This window comes from Sardina pilchardus, chromosome 19 (assembly GCF_963854185.1).
Source record: "Sardina pilchardus chromosome 19, fSarPil1.1, whole genome shotgun sequence".
Taxonomy (NCBI): Eukaryota; Metazoa; Chordata; class Actinopteri; order Clupeiformes; family Clupeidae; genus Sardina; species Sardina pilchardus.
Window position 1 is genome coordinate 28,238,563 of NC_085012.1, and position 14,922 is coordinate 28,253,484.

General features: G+C 45.7%; 1 protein-coding gene across 1 annotated transcript in view; it reads right to left on the reverse strand.

The window, feature by feature from the left end:
* rsu1 (Ras suppressor protein 1) overlaps window positions 1-14,922 on the reverse strand; it is a gene marked incomplete in the record, with an annotated part of 35,401 nt that overhangs the window by 7,503 nt on the left and 12,976 nt on the right. The window contains 1 exon segment of the mRNA XM_062521588.1: window positions 14,274-14,406. Coding sequence (XP_062377572.1) covers window positions 14,274-14,406 — 133 coding nt within the window.

A 14,922-nucleotide genomic window follows, 5' to 3' on the forward strand; every position in this document is an offset into this window, starting at 1 on the left:
CAAAAAAAGAAAAAAAAGAAAAAGAAAATCAATATCCTGGACTGGAATGAGAATCCCAAGGTTTCCAGAAGGGCTCAGCGTGCCCCAGATGCGAGGCTGCCGCAGACGCAAACCTTGAGCATCTCTGAGTGGACGACAACATGCCGGTTACCTTTAAATTCATCAGGCAGCGCCGAGTCCTTTATATTTAAAGGTCCATCATAGCGCAGCCGAGGGAAGAGGGGAGTTAATACACACAATGTGAAAGAAGATGTTAATGTGAACTTATTTCTTTCTCTCTTTCTGAAAAAAATACAAGCTAATAACAGGCTCTTGAGTGTGTGCTTAGAATTGTCCATGTCCATGAGAGGTTTTTTTTAGGAGTGCTTGTCCGTCAGACCCAGAACACAATAACAGTATGAAGCACATAAAGAGGCCAACGTGGAAAAATGTATTATTCCACTTGACAAACATTTATTTGTGTACTAGCAATGTCTTTGGAGCTTCCCGTTTCCACGGGCATACAGACAAAAATAAACTCCAACATCCAGCACAACTTGTTTAGACAAGGCCAGTGAAAATCCATGGCACTGCTTGTGCTTGAAGACATTCCATGATGACAATTAAGAGCTCTGATAAATGGGGCGCGGCCACAGCCCGTCAGACACAGCTCTTTCTGTGCATCACCCCACATCACGCACACGCACACACACACACACACACACACACACACACACACACACACACACACACACACACACACACACACACACACACACACACACACACACACACACACACACACACACACACACACACACACACACACACACACACACACACACACACACACACACACACGCACGCACACGCACCACCCCCTCATCCCATCGTCAGTGCTGACCTTAGGGGATGATTGAACATGTGACCAGGGGCGTCACTAGGTGTACCATAGATTCGGGGCTGTAGCCCGACTTTTTTTTTTTTGTTTTCCTTCTTACGTGGGTCCGGGGGTTTTTCCCCCGGGAAATTTTGAAAATTGGGCCTTTAAAGATGCCGTTTCAACATAGTTTGAGAAGGAAAGGAAGGAAATTCGTTGGGGTTCTCCTCATCATATTTTAATAACAAATAAAGCTAATTTCCCTCAAGGCTAGCCTAGGCTACTGGTATTAGTTCTAACAGAGACCCAAACATGACATGATGAATGAATGAATCATTTCCAGGTGCCACTCTAATCGCTGTAAATGGATTAATCCAACACAACTCCTCGTCCAATTTTCAGTTTGCATGGAAATCATTGGTATAATTGCCTGGAGATCTACCTGCGGCCAGCCTGGCTCTTCCACTCGTTTTGTGGTAACTAGCAGTGTTTACTAGTGTTGTTGTAGGCTACTACGTGTTTACTACTGTTGGCTACTAGCCTACTAGTAGACTTAATGGAACAAGTTCATGGAAAACGAATGCTTGTGCAGAACGTTTCGTTAATCTATCCTACAGAGCCGTTAGGTAACGTGAGTAAGTTTATCTCTTTGTTATCAAAATGAACGGTCTTAAAGTTAGCGAGTTACAGAGGCTGGCAGTCAGCCCGACAGAGGGGGGAAGCATGGAACACTGATGTCGCATTTGCAACAATTTATTCCGACTCCATGGAACGTCAGCGAACAAGAGTACCGGTAACAATATTGCAGTTGTGCCTGTGTTTCTGGCTCTCAGGCTAAGTTGTGACTGCTAAGAAATAGCCTAGAAATCTAGACGCCACTAGCAGCAATCACGTCAGGCTAGGGGCTGCTGACCGTGGCATTCAATTTGAACCTTATAAAAAAAACTCTGGCGATTTTCATCATTTTGTAAGGCACGGAGATCCGGGGCTATCCCCAATACATCAGGGGCTATAGCCCCGAATGCCCAGGTCTAACGACGCCTCTGCATGTGACTCTAGCATGGACTTCCACAAAAGAGCCCATGTTTGCCACCACCACCCCCACCTAACTTCACCAGACTACAATAGAGAGGAGGAGCACGGCTCAACTACCCAACTGGCAAGGAAATGGCATCACAGTTGAACAGCCCAATCTGAGGCTCAGAGCAGCATTGTGCCTGCGAAACAGCAACCATTCAAGAGTTGGGGGAAGAGGAGAACTAACTGCAACAGCAGTTCTATAAGAGCTCTCCAAGACCTGCGGACTAATACAGTATATCTGCAATGGGGGGACCTGTGGGTGACATTTAACACGGAGGCGAAGTGGCTGGCGGGGGGTGCTGGTTAGGGAGCGGATTCTGGTTCTACTCCGTACGGGGGCCACTGCTTGTTGACTCCCTCTCTCTCTGCGACATGGCACGCGCTCAACCCCCTTTAATGAGCCGTCTGATTGATAACCTATAGGAAGCCAGCGCTGCAGAGAGGGGGCGGGCTGCCAAGGCTTGGACTAATGAGAAGTGATGAATTCTCTCGCTCTCTCCCTCTCTCTCTGAATCTATTCTTCTCACAACATAGTTATAACTTTAACTATAAACCCACACCAACGGTGTCAAACACAATAAATGTATGTGAGGACCCAAACACGATCTCTGTCTGTCTGTCTGTCTATCTGTGTGTCTCACACACATACAGAATTTGAATCATCCAAGAAGTGTACTACACACACACACACACACACACACACACACACACACACACACACACACCTTTTCCTGGGTGGGTGTGTTTCCCGTGCAGCGTGCGGCTGCTGTCTCCTGGAGCCCTGGTCTCTCAGCTGTGCGGTGCCTGAGTCTCATTAGTGAGGCCCGGGGAGGCTGAGCGCTCCCAGTGCAGCTAACACATGCAGGCTGGCCATGCACAGATGCACAGCGCCCCGGAGAGTGGGCCGGAGCACCGCCGAGACACCCAATTCAGCTGCTGTTGAAGGGGGCCACACCACCCATCTACACCCCCCCCTCTGTCTGTCTCTCTCTCTCTCTCTCTCTTTCTCATTCTGTCTTTCTCTCTCTATCCCTTTTTCTCCTTCCTCTCTCTCTTTATTCTCTGCCTCTCTCTTCCTCCCTCCCTCTCTGCCTCTCTCTTCCTCCCTCCCTCTCTCCCTCCCTTTCTTCTAAGTGGCGTGTGCAGAGTTATCAACACATGCTAATTGACCGGCAGCACCTTGTCCGTTGCTCCTGCATGGGAGGCCTTCATGAAATGCTATTCAGTTTAACGCTGGCACACTCAAGTGCCCCCAAAAGCTTTTCTCCTGTCACCACATGCTTGAGTGGAGAGACATTTGAGGAGAAAAAAAAAATATCAAGAAATCTTAAAGCCTCTCTCTCGCTCTCTCAGCGTGTCCAACCCCCCCTCTCCCTCTCTTTCTCTTTCTCTCTCTCTCGCTTCTCACCCTCTTTCTTTCGCTCTGAATATATGGAGGGTTTTTAATAGAGGAATTTCATTTGATTCCATGATACTTCACAGAGTTTTAGGCATCTTGCATTGCTAACAATCTCCTTGCTCTACATACAAATGTAAATGTGGTCCATGCAACAGCAGTGATCGCGCCCCTTTGTCCTTTGTGCAGAATAAGACATATCAGCCATATCAGCATATAGATCAGGAAGTTAGATATCAAGGCCTAAGCGTGGTAATGATCTCTAATGAGGCCAATGAGCTTTGGGAAAAGAGGGCAATCCAAATGGAGGAGCATCCTTTAAATAACTGGTGTAGCTCCATCTAGAAATACTACTGAAGACCGTAACTCCTTATAAAGAAACGTACAGACAGCAATGACGTACATTTCTACCGTATGGATGTGCTGTAGGTCAAATGCACACTAGGAAAAGTCCCAGATTGGTTGCTCATCACTGGCAACAACGCCACACACCTCCCCTGTTTTATTCTGATTCGTTCGGTTATCTGCAGTCAAATGTGATGTCTAAATATCCATCGCATACTTTGTGAGCCGTCTCTGCAGCTACACTGATGCCAGAACAGCCGAGGGCTCTGGCACGCACACACACACTTGTGCTGTGTCCCCTGCCTCTTCACCGTTGCACACTAAACAGCCATTGACTGCATCAGCCGTCTTTGTTCGTGTGTGATTCCCATTGTAGCACGTAGCATATTGTCTCCGCTCTCTCCATTTCTCACACAGTCCCCCAGGTCTCCGCTCCTCCTCCTCTTTTCCCTCTGACCGTCTGTTCCATTCACTCTGTTTTTCTCACCTCTCTCTCTCTCTCTCTCTCTATGCACGGTCTTCTTTCTATCAGTCTGTTTTCATGCCACTGGTTCCTCTCCCCTCTCCTCCATCTCATCCTGTATGTAGCCCTTTCCCCTATTCTTCTCACACCTGTCTACCTGTATTCTTACTCGACTGCCTGCCTGCTGCGTCTTCTGAAAGTCTGTGTGCCTTCCACCCCTTCGCTCCTCTGTCGTGTCCCCATCCTTCCCTGGTCTCCCGTCTCTTTCGCTTTTTGTCCCACCCTCAGATTCTCTCCTCTCTCTCTCTCTCTCTCTCTCTCTCTCTCTCTCTCTCTCTCTCTCTCTCTTCTCTCTCTCTCTCTCTCTCTCTCTCTCTCTCTCTCTCTCTCCTCTCTCTCTCTCTCTCTCTCTCTCTCTCTCTCTCTCTCTCTCTCTCTCCTTTGTGATAGGGTGAGGCCGCAGACAGCTGGGCTGACAGAGGGGGTTGCCCAGGCTGTTCTCCAGGGGTGCACCCAGCCCCACACAGGGGACACACAGCCCTCTGAGACACTGACGAGGAGACCAAACCTGTCTGGATGGCTGACACGGACGATGAGTCAGGCAGAACAGAAAACGCACACCAGCAACCTAGTCTTTTTCTCAGAAACACACTAGGACACACGCACGCACACACACACACACACACACACACACACACACAATCCTTTTAGCAAATATACAGAGCTTTGGGTCAACAAACACTCACAAGCTCTCATGCATTCATACAGTCACACATTCCACGCTAGATTAATGGAAATATGAGCATCCAACATTTTTCAAAAATAAATGTGTTTTTTTTCTACAATTGCAAAGGGAAATATGCCTGAGAAGAAAAGCTGTTTTACATGACATGTAGTTCATATCTAGCTGATGAGATGTAACTCCTACCCACACACCCTCAAACAGCATGAGAGAGACAGAAGTCAGGAGGAAGAATAGGAAACACACTACAAGAGGACCACTGGGTACCGGAGGCAGGGCAGAGACCCAGGTTAAAAGAGAGGAGGAGGTAGAACGTAAAGGAGAGGAACAATAAAGGAGAAAAAAAAGAAACTTTACTTTTTTCATTAATTTAGCAGATACTTCTATCCAAGACAACTTACAAAATGAGGATTAAAATTCAAACCATTGCAAAGGAGACGTTAACAACAACAAATACTTTCAAGCCACATTGTGAAGGAGACCTTAGCCACAATAAAATAACAAATAAATACACTATGGGGCAACCACAGGATGAGAGTGGAAAAGTTGAAGTACTAGTCAAAGTGTGATGAAAGGAGGTAAAGACAGAAGAAAGGAAGTGAATGAAGTGCAGACAGGACATGTTACATGTTTGGAGATGTGCTAGGAGAGGAGGTATTCACAGAAGAACTAGTTCTTCAAGAGCTTCCTGAAGATAGAGTGGCCCTGTTCTGCTGCCACTTGGTAGCTCCTTCCACCATCTGGGAACTACAAATGAGAACAGTCTAGATTCCACTGTGTTACAGGGAAGCTACACCATGTAGCATGTAAAATCCATTTAGAAGTCTATTTTTTTTAAATGTATGCACCGTTATCACGACTGGTGCACAGTAGATACTTCCATTGATTATAGTGGAAACTAATTGTTGCAGCAGATGCAAAGGAAACACAACGCTGCAGTTACGTGACTGGTGTAGCTTCCCTGTCAGGGTGGCAGTACCAGACGACATTCCTTGGAGAAACGCAGTGGCTGAGGAGTAACATGAGCCTCTATGAGAGCATTTAAGTGAGTGGGAGCAGACCCAGTAATCACGTGTAGGCGAGCATTACATATCTGAATTTAATGTGGGTGGCTAATGGTAGCCAGTGGAGCTCAATGAACAGCTGGGTAACATGTGCCCTTTTTTGGTTGATTGAAAACCAAACACACAATGACATGCTGTTCCCTATGTAGAGGTTTCACCACATAAGGCTCATTAGAGAAATATTACAGAAGTCAAGGTGAGAGATAATCATGGTCTGTTGTCAAGAGATAGGTTAGGGAAGACCTCCGTTTTCTTTGCTTGAATAGCGCAAAGCAGCGAGGACTGGGCAAGAGAAGAAAGCCCTCCTCCTGGGCACCACCTGGACAACCCCTCTCTCAGCCCAGCGGTCTGCGGCCTACAAGAGGGTCAGATGGTCAGAAATCATGACTCGGGTTTCTTGCACCCTTGGTAGGTGCAGGAGACAAGGAGTTCATTTTGGTTGTTGGATGTTGTTGGATGTTGTACTGTATAGTTTGTTTAGTTGGAAAGATCAGCAGTTTGAGTCTTAGTTCAGGTGAAGTTGAGGTGGTGTTCTTGTGTCTATGTGGCTATACCAGAAAGTCAAAGCGTTGGGTGTAATCTGTGTAGAAGTGATGTGAGAAGCCATTTTAGTGGATGACCGGGCTGAGAGAGGTGGTGTCCATGGCAAAAATGAGGGGAGATGGAGAGGCCTGGAGAGAGGGAGCAGCAAAGGGTAGAGGATGACATGGAGGGATGGAGGGAAGAGAGATGAAAAGAGGAAAAGAGAGAAAGAGAGAGGCATTTAATTACGGAGCTGTTTTTTTCAGTTGTCCATCGACAGCTGTGACGCGCACGTGTGCGTGTGTGCGTGGCAACCGCTTTGACTGCTGGGTATCAACCAGCGTTTAGCGTAGCGATGAATAAAAGATGGCCAACCAGCAAAGGGGAGGAGTGTGTGTGTGAGTGTGTGTGTGTGTGTGTGAGTGTGCGCGTGTGTGTGCGTGGTGTGTGTGCGTGTGTGTGTGAGTGTGAGAGAGAGTCAGAGAGAGAGACAGAGAGAGAGATTGTGTGTGTGCATGTGTGAGTGAGTGAGTGAGAGTTTGCGCGCGCGTGTGTGTGTGCGTGCGTGTGTGTGTGTGTGTGTGTGTGCATGTGAGTGAGAGTGTGTGTGTGTGGGGGAGGGAGGGGGGGTTGTAAGAGGAAGACTAGAGTGAGGAGAGGAGGAAAAGGGGAAGAAGGGGTTTACGGTATGTTAATGCATTATGAGCACGCAGTGGCTTCTCTCGCCTCTGTCCGTCAGCCCACAGATCCCCCTGTCAGGTTAACAAGCTGCCGCATGAAATATGCATGGCAGCTGTCTTCTCATTTCCCCCCCCCTCTCATTCTTATTCCTTCTCTCCCTCTCTTTTGGAGATCAGCATTCTCCACTGTAGAGAGAGCGGGAGAGAGAGGGGGAGAGAGAGAGAGAGAGAGAGAGAGAGAGAGGGAGAGAGAGGGAGAGAGAGAGAGAGAGAGAAGAGAGAGAGAGAGAGAGGGAGAGGGAGAGGAGAGGAGAGGATTTAGCAGTGCATTTTCTCATTCCTCCGTCTCAAAACTGCTCAACGGACGAGTGAGCGCGTTTCTCCCGGCCACTAGGCTGCGGGCTGCGAGACACAAATCTCAGCGGAAAAAGCCATTAGCCCGGAGCGGAGCGGAGCACCGGGAATGTCGGGTGTTACTCCCACAGACAGGGGGGGGGGGGGGGGGGGGAATCAACTTCAGGGTACCGCCGACTTGCTCCGTTTATCAGAGGTGCCGTCCTGGAATCTGACCTCCGACCCTTGAGAAATAAGCGAACAAGCGGCAAAGCAAAACGTGGAGCTCTTGGAGGATGAGACCTGCACAGGTGGTGCCGGGCTCACCTGTTAGAGCATTAAGGCTGGCCGGGGCACTGATTAAACGGATGCCTTTGATGTACTGGGAGAGGCTTTGGCTGAACGCCCACCGGTCCACCTGGTGACTCTGTAGTCCAGCGTGGGTCACAAATGACCAACATTCCTCATAAAGGCTCAGAAAGGAAACAGCCTGCAGGAGGGGAGGCAGTGATGGAGAGGGGGGAGAGAGAGAGAGAGAGTGAAGGATGTAGAATACATGAAAGAAGGGAATATAAAAGAGTGTTAGTGTTGTCTGTGTGTGTGTTGTGTGAGTGTGTGTGTGTGTGTGTGTGTGTGTGACAGAGGGGAAGAGAGAGAGAGAAAGAGAATGACAGTGAGAGAAAGGGAGGGAAGGGGAGAGAGCGCAAGAGCGATGAGTTCTTGGAGTTGAAGGACATTAAGGTGTGAATGAAACCGTTGGTGCGTGCTGAACGTAAGCTCACACCTTATGTCGGAGACACACACACCCACACCCACCTACCCCCACACACACACTCCCATCCACACACACACACGCACACACACACACAAACACTATACGCATAAAAGGGCCGGCAAACAAACAGTGGAGGCTTTCTGCCCGTCTTCTCACCCTGCTGTGGTGAGCTGCAGAATACAAATGTACAAAAGAATGTACAAAAAACACAGACTTTTCTTTAAACCACAGTATGGCTTAGCCCACTCTATAAGGCAGAACATCCCAGAGTTTAACACAAGACCATCTGAATGGAATATCATTTTGAGTGTTGCATCATGTGTTAGAATAGACCGGTCAAGCTGACATTTCAGAGTCATTAAGCTCTCTCCCCCCAAAAAGGCTTTACTTCAGCGGATCAAAGCAACCCTCTACGACAAGAAAAGATACACAGGCTATGAGAGTCATAAGATTTTGCTATTAAATCACTACTTGAACCATATTTCTTTTTCTCATAACTGAACAAAGGGGGACTTTTAAGTCCATTTATTATCCAGATTCACTGGAGACGCAACCTTTCACCAGGACTACGCATGAGGGATGAAGAGCAGACATATCCGTCTTCATGCACAACTGCTGCCGTGCTGGTGGGGTCTTGGTGGAAATGCAATGCTTGACCACAGAATCAGGTTCTACATCAACAACAGAGCAGTCACTTGCCTTCTATAAACGTTACAGTAATTTTCTGCATATAAGCCGCATTGTGTATAAGCCACAGGACAGTGTTTTATGCAAGTTAAAAGAAACAAAACCATATTAACACCATATTAACTGTCCCCCTGTATTAACCTCATGGTTGAAGAAATTTTGCAAAATCAATGTATAAGCCGCGGCTAACAGTCGGGAAATTACGTTAAGTCTATTATAATACCATCTTCGTCTTTAAAAGACACTAGTAGCAGGTCTTGCCAAAGACTGAAACTCCGAGAAAAAAAGGCCTCCCTCCGCCAGCCATCGATCAAGGTTTATGAGTAATGAGCCAAATGAGAGATCGTCATCGTCAAACAGACGCTCGCCGGCCGCTGAATGAGCGATTTATCGCCTGGCATCGTGTCCATGACAACCTGCTATTAGATAGATTGGCGACGCAGACGGGATTGACTAAACGGCAGAATGGCCATTCATCAAAAGGCAGAGAGGCCCCACTGCTGGATCAGCTAAAACAGCTGTAGCGCGCACACACACACACACACACACACACACACACACACACACACACACCTTAAGGCTGACGCTCCCACTGTCATAAACACGCCTGAGTGGAAATCAATGAACAAACCCCTCAGAATGCACAACTGAGTGTCAATAAAGCATCATTACCAATGGACTGCTGGCAAGTGTGTTGGCAAGTGTGCTTTCTGCTGCTAATGACAGTGTGTGCCTGTTGGGGCGCCTGGAGGACAGCTACTGTTTCTGTACCATGTCCACCTGTATCTGGAGAGCTGGGATGGGTAGTTGGAAGTAGTAGACAACATGGGTAACAAGTGACAGAGGAGATGAGTTAACACAAGTCAACTAACTGCAATCTCACACACACACACACACACACAAATAAAACCACAAACAACCACCTAAAATGGTATGAAAACAATCCCACCACTCACACACTCCTTTCTGGCATTAACACACACACACACACACACACACGGCTCTGCTGTGGTGCGGAATCCAGATCGTGTGCCTTGTGTGTGCGGGCAGACAGGCTGCGGCGGCGCAGCTCAGGGAAAGATCAGTTCCAGCGAGTGGGTCCTGCGCGGCACCCAAACACACGGGCAGCTCAGCGGGCAGCTAAATGATCAAACACCAGGATTTTCCTCTCCTGGTGCCGGGGATTGTAAGGGAGAAGTAAAAAAAAAAGTTGGGAGAGGGGATTGCCAAAAGAAACGCTACAATTAGTTCTACAAACTTCCTTGTCCTCGATGGTACGTGCACACACACACACACACAGATATACAAGGCCAACTTTTTTTTTTAACGTGAGGCCTCTTCTCACTAAAGAAGGGCACATAATGCGTTCCAAGGGGACGGGCATTTGTAAATGTGGTGTGTCTGAGGCGGGGGCCTTCATAACAAGCTAATCACGTAGCCTGTTTGCTCAGAGCGCCAAAGCTCCGGACTTACACGTCGGAGAGCCCCGTGCGGTGCTTGATGGAAGCTTGGGGGACACATGACTGAATTCTTCTGTCACTTGGACGAGACGCCAGCCTCAGGCTGTAGGACACTAATTGGTCCAGTTCTGTGTTAAAAATCCGCTCTCTTCTCATTTTTGTTTTTCCTTTTTTTATGCCATGCTTCTATAACTGACAGCGGATCGACTTCCTGGGTTGGTCCAGAAAAAAAAGAGGGGGGACCAAAATAAATGTGGCCTGCATGAAGGGAACTAAATTTAGTGCTAATGTTCGTCTAAAATTCAAATATCTTCAGACAGTCAGTCAGCCAGCCATTCACACATCACATCCTCCCACCTTCCCAAAGGGAGTGTGTGTGTATACAGTATATACTGTACTGTATATATAGTATAGCAGTAGGGTCATTCCACCTCAATTCAACGGATTTTAGAGAAAATTTCTGCTTGACCATCTCAGATTTGCTTCAAACTTTTACCATCTAAAGAGTAACCATTCAAACTAACTTAGCCAAAATATTAGATCGGTATACCTAATACATCCAGAGAAAAACATTTTTGAACATGGTACCCCCCTTCTGATTTTTGGCACATTGGCGCCCTCATCTAAATCTGCAGCAAAGTTCAGATGTCATTATCTCAAAAAGTGTTCAAGCTAAAGACTTCAAATTTTCTGTGAATAATGATTGCTACCTATAGATTTCACATATTCATTCCTAAGTCGTATGTGTTGACACTGACTGTGTTTCAATCTTGTGAAATCAGAAGAAAAATTGCAGATTTCTTTCACACCCTCACATTGGGTGCCCCATTACACAATTTGTAAACAAAATGTTTGGCAAATGGTTATGTCTCTCTACAGAAGTGTTTAAGCTGTCTTTGAAAAAGTAATGAAGAGGTGTCTATATTGCTTTTTTGTTGGAAGTATTGTAACACAAAACTGAAAAACAATCAATTTGGATAATATTGTATCTCCCCATTACAGAGGTACAGTGAGGAGAACATGTATTTGATACCATGCTAAAGTTGACTAAAAAGAGGAATATAAAATCATCATTTGACAATTGATCTTAATGTCTTAATTCAAAAATTGAGTAAAAATAAAACCGCTAACTACCCCAATTTTCTTTGTGAATGAAGAATGTTTCGTAAATAAATAAATGTTCTTCCTAAATGCTAGGGGGAAGGAAGTATTTGACCCCCAATGTAACCCTATGGGAATTTAACACATAGGGTTAACATTGGGGCAGGCAGATTTTTATTTTTTAAGGCCAGCTATTTCATGGATTCAGGTTATTATGCATCCTGATAAAGTTCCCTTGGCCGTTGGAATTAAAATAGCCCCACGTCATTACATACCTTTCACCATAGCGAGAGATTGGCATGGTGCTTTTTGCAGTAGGCCTATTAGCCTGTTTGATGCTCATTGAGCTCAATGCAAATCAAACAGGCTAATAGGCCTACTGGAAAAAGCACCATGCCAATCTCTAGCTATGGTCAAGGGTATGTGATGATGTGGGGCTATTTTAATTCCAAAGGCCAAGGGAAATTTATCGGGATGCATAATATCCTAGATCCATGAAATAGCTGGTCTTTAAAAATAAAAATCTGCCTGCCCCTATGTTAACCCTATGTGTTAAATTCCCATAGGGTTACATAGGGGGTCAAATACTTCCTTCCCCTAGCATTTAAGGAAAACATTTATCTATTTACGATACATTCTTCAATCACAAAGAAAATTGGTGTCCTTGGCGGTTTGATTTTTACTCATTTTTTAAATTAAGGCATTAAGATCAATTGTCAAATGATGATTTTATATTCCTGTTTTAGCATGGTATCAAATACATGTGCTCCTCACTGTATGACAAGCTATACCAATGAATTGAACACATCTCCAGAAAGAGTATGGAATGGGCTTTCAGACTGTGAAATTTCAAGATGGTATTATGGCTATGGTTATTGAAATGTTATTTTTGAAATATTGGTCTACTATAACAGCACATTGCTGATATCCATGAACAGTGACATCTAGTGGCATTAAATAGTGACAGCAGCAATTTATTTCGGAAATACAGGAAATATTTTATTAGTTCATCACTCAGCAAGTAAATGAAAATATAAATGTTTAACAGTATGAGACATAAACATCTGATACTTAGGAATAAGACAAGGATTACGAAATCATTAAATAATAGCACAAAAAAGCAACGCTAATTGTTGTAATAGACCAATATTTAAAAAAATGTTTTTTAATAACTGCAGCCATAATACCATCTTGAAATTTCACAGTCTGAAAGCCCATTCCATACTCTTTCTGGAGATGTGTTCAATTCATTGGTATAGCATGTCATACCTCTGTAATGGGGAGATACAATATTATCCAAATTGATTATTTTTCAGTTTTGTGTTACAATACTTCCAACAAAAAAGCAATACAGACACCTCTTAATTACTTTTTCAAAGACAGCTTAAACACTTCTGTAGAGAGATATAACCATTTGTCAAACATTTTGTTTACAAATTGTGTAATGGAGCACCCAATGTGGGGGTTGAAAAAAGATCTGCCATTTTTCTTCTGATTTCACAAGATTGAAACACAGTCAGTATCAATACATACGGCCTACGAATGAATCTGTGGAATCTATAGGTAGCAATCATTATTCACAGAAAATTTGAAGTCTTTAGCTTGAACACTTTTTGAGATAATGACATCTGAACGTTGCTGCAGATTTAGATGAGGGCGCCAATGTGGCAAAAATCAGAAGGGGGGTACCATGTTCAAAAACGTTTTTCTCTGGATGTATTAGGTATACCAATCTAATATTTTGGCTAAGTCAGTTTAAATGGTTACTCTTCAGGTGGTAAAATTTTGAAGGAAATCTGAGATGGTCAAGCAGAAGGCATTTGTTGAATTGAGGTGGAATGACCCAGTATATGACAAAGAACAGTGGTGAGAATGTGTATTAACGTTTGTGTGTGTGTGTGTGTGTGTGTGTGTGTGTGTATATAAATGTGTGTGTGTGTGTGTGTGTGTGTGTGTGTGTGGGTGGGTGTATGTTGTGCAATTGAATGTGTATCCCCACTGACTGGCTAGACTGCCATGTTGCTGGCATTACTGGCTGAAGCCATATTAGCCTATCCATCACAGCCCGCGGCCGACCCCCCTGGAGGAGAGGGGGATTGTGGGATGCATGAGTGCACGCTGGGTGGGCGCGGGGGTCACCGCCATAGGCAGCCGCCCCACCAGAGGCCAGGTGTTACGCAATCACTCGCCCGTCAGGCAGGGCAGGGCTTAAGGGCACAGTGGTTTGGGGAGGAGAGGAGAAGAATAGCTCTCACTCAAGAAAATGTCCCTAACTATACACACCAAGTGCCTTTCACGACGACAAATAAAACAAGCATACATACACAATTCAATTCTGTTACATGCTTTTGCGCACACAGGCAAACACAGTATTTAGAATGTAAAAGGGAGTTCGTTTTTTTAGAGTGCACTGTCAGGAAGAGAACGCCAGAGGCTTGCAGTGAGCAGGCCATTTTGTGACAGAAAAGACAAGGTCTTGATGATATGCTGAGTCTCCTTAATTTAAGATGACATCCACAGTCACTGGAGTCAGTACTCATTAGTTTAGATGAATAAATGAATACATAAAATGATGACAACTCACACCCACATACACACTTTTTTTTCGTATGCCTGCTTGTGTAACATTATGCCTGACACACATGTGTGGTATTCACACACACACACACACACAGCACAGCATGATTTTCCATGTTGTGCTCCGTCTCTTGTAGTATTTGTAGTAGTATGTCTTGCATTTGGAAGGGGAGGGGGTGGAAGACTTACTACTTGTAGGTCTCGGAGCGGACATATTCAAACACGTGGGACACACCCAGCTGAAACTGGTCAGCAATGGGGGTCACCCAGGGGTTATTCTCCGCCTTGAACACCTGCTTGGGTCCTGTCAGGTCCAGGTTACCTGCACGAGCAAGAGAGAAGAGGAGAGAGAGAGAGAGAGAGAGAGAGAGAGAGAGAGAGAGAGAGGAGTGGGTGGAGGAAGAGAGTGAGATACAAAGGAAGAAGAGAAAGATCATAACATTTAGAAAAAAAAGTACATGTAGCCCGTGGTGAGCATGATTTGAACCGAATAAAAAAACAGAAACTGTGTTGACAGCAGAGAGAGCGCAGGAGCAAGGAACAATGAAAGAGGAAGAAAAAGAAAGAGAGGAATTATAATAAGACCGGGCCGGTCGAGGTGGTGAAAGGGGTGGGGGGGGGGGCAAAACGAACATTTTGACAACGTTAGCGGGCGGTTTGCGGCGCTAATACAGTGAATTGTAGCACACAGGGGGGCTAATTAAATAGCTGCTGATTAGCGGCTGCTGGAGGAGCTGTCAGGGCGGACGCTGGAGTTAAACGCCGGCGCCACGCCTCACAGAGCTGCGGCAGGAGAGGGCCGGCACTCATTTGCCTGCTAATCGGCCCTCCTACAGTT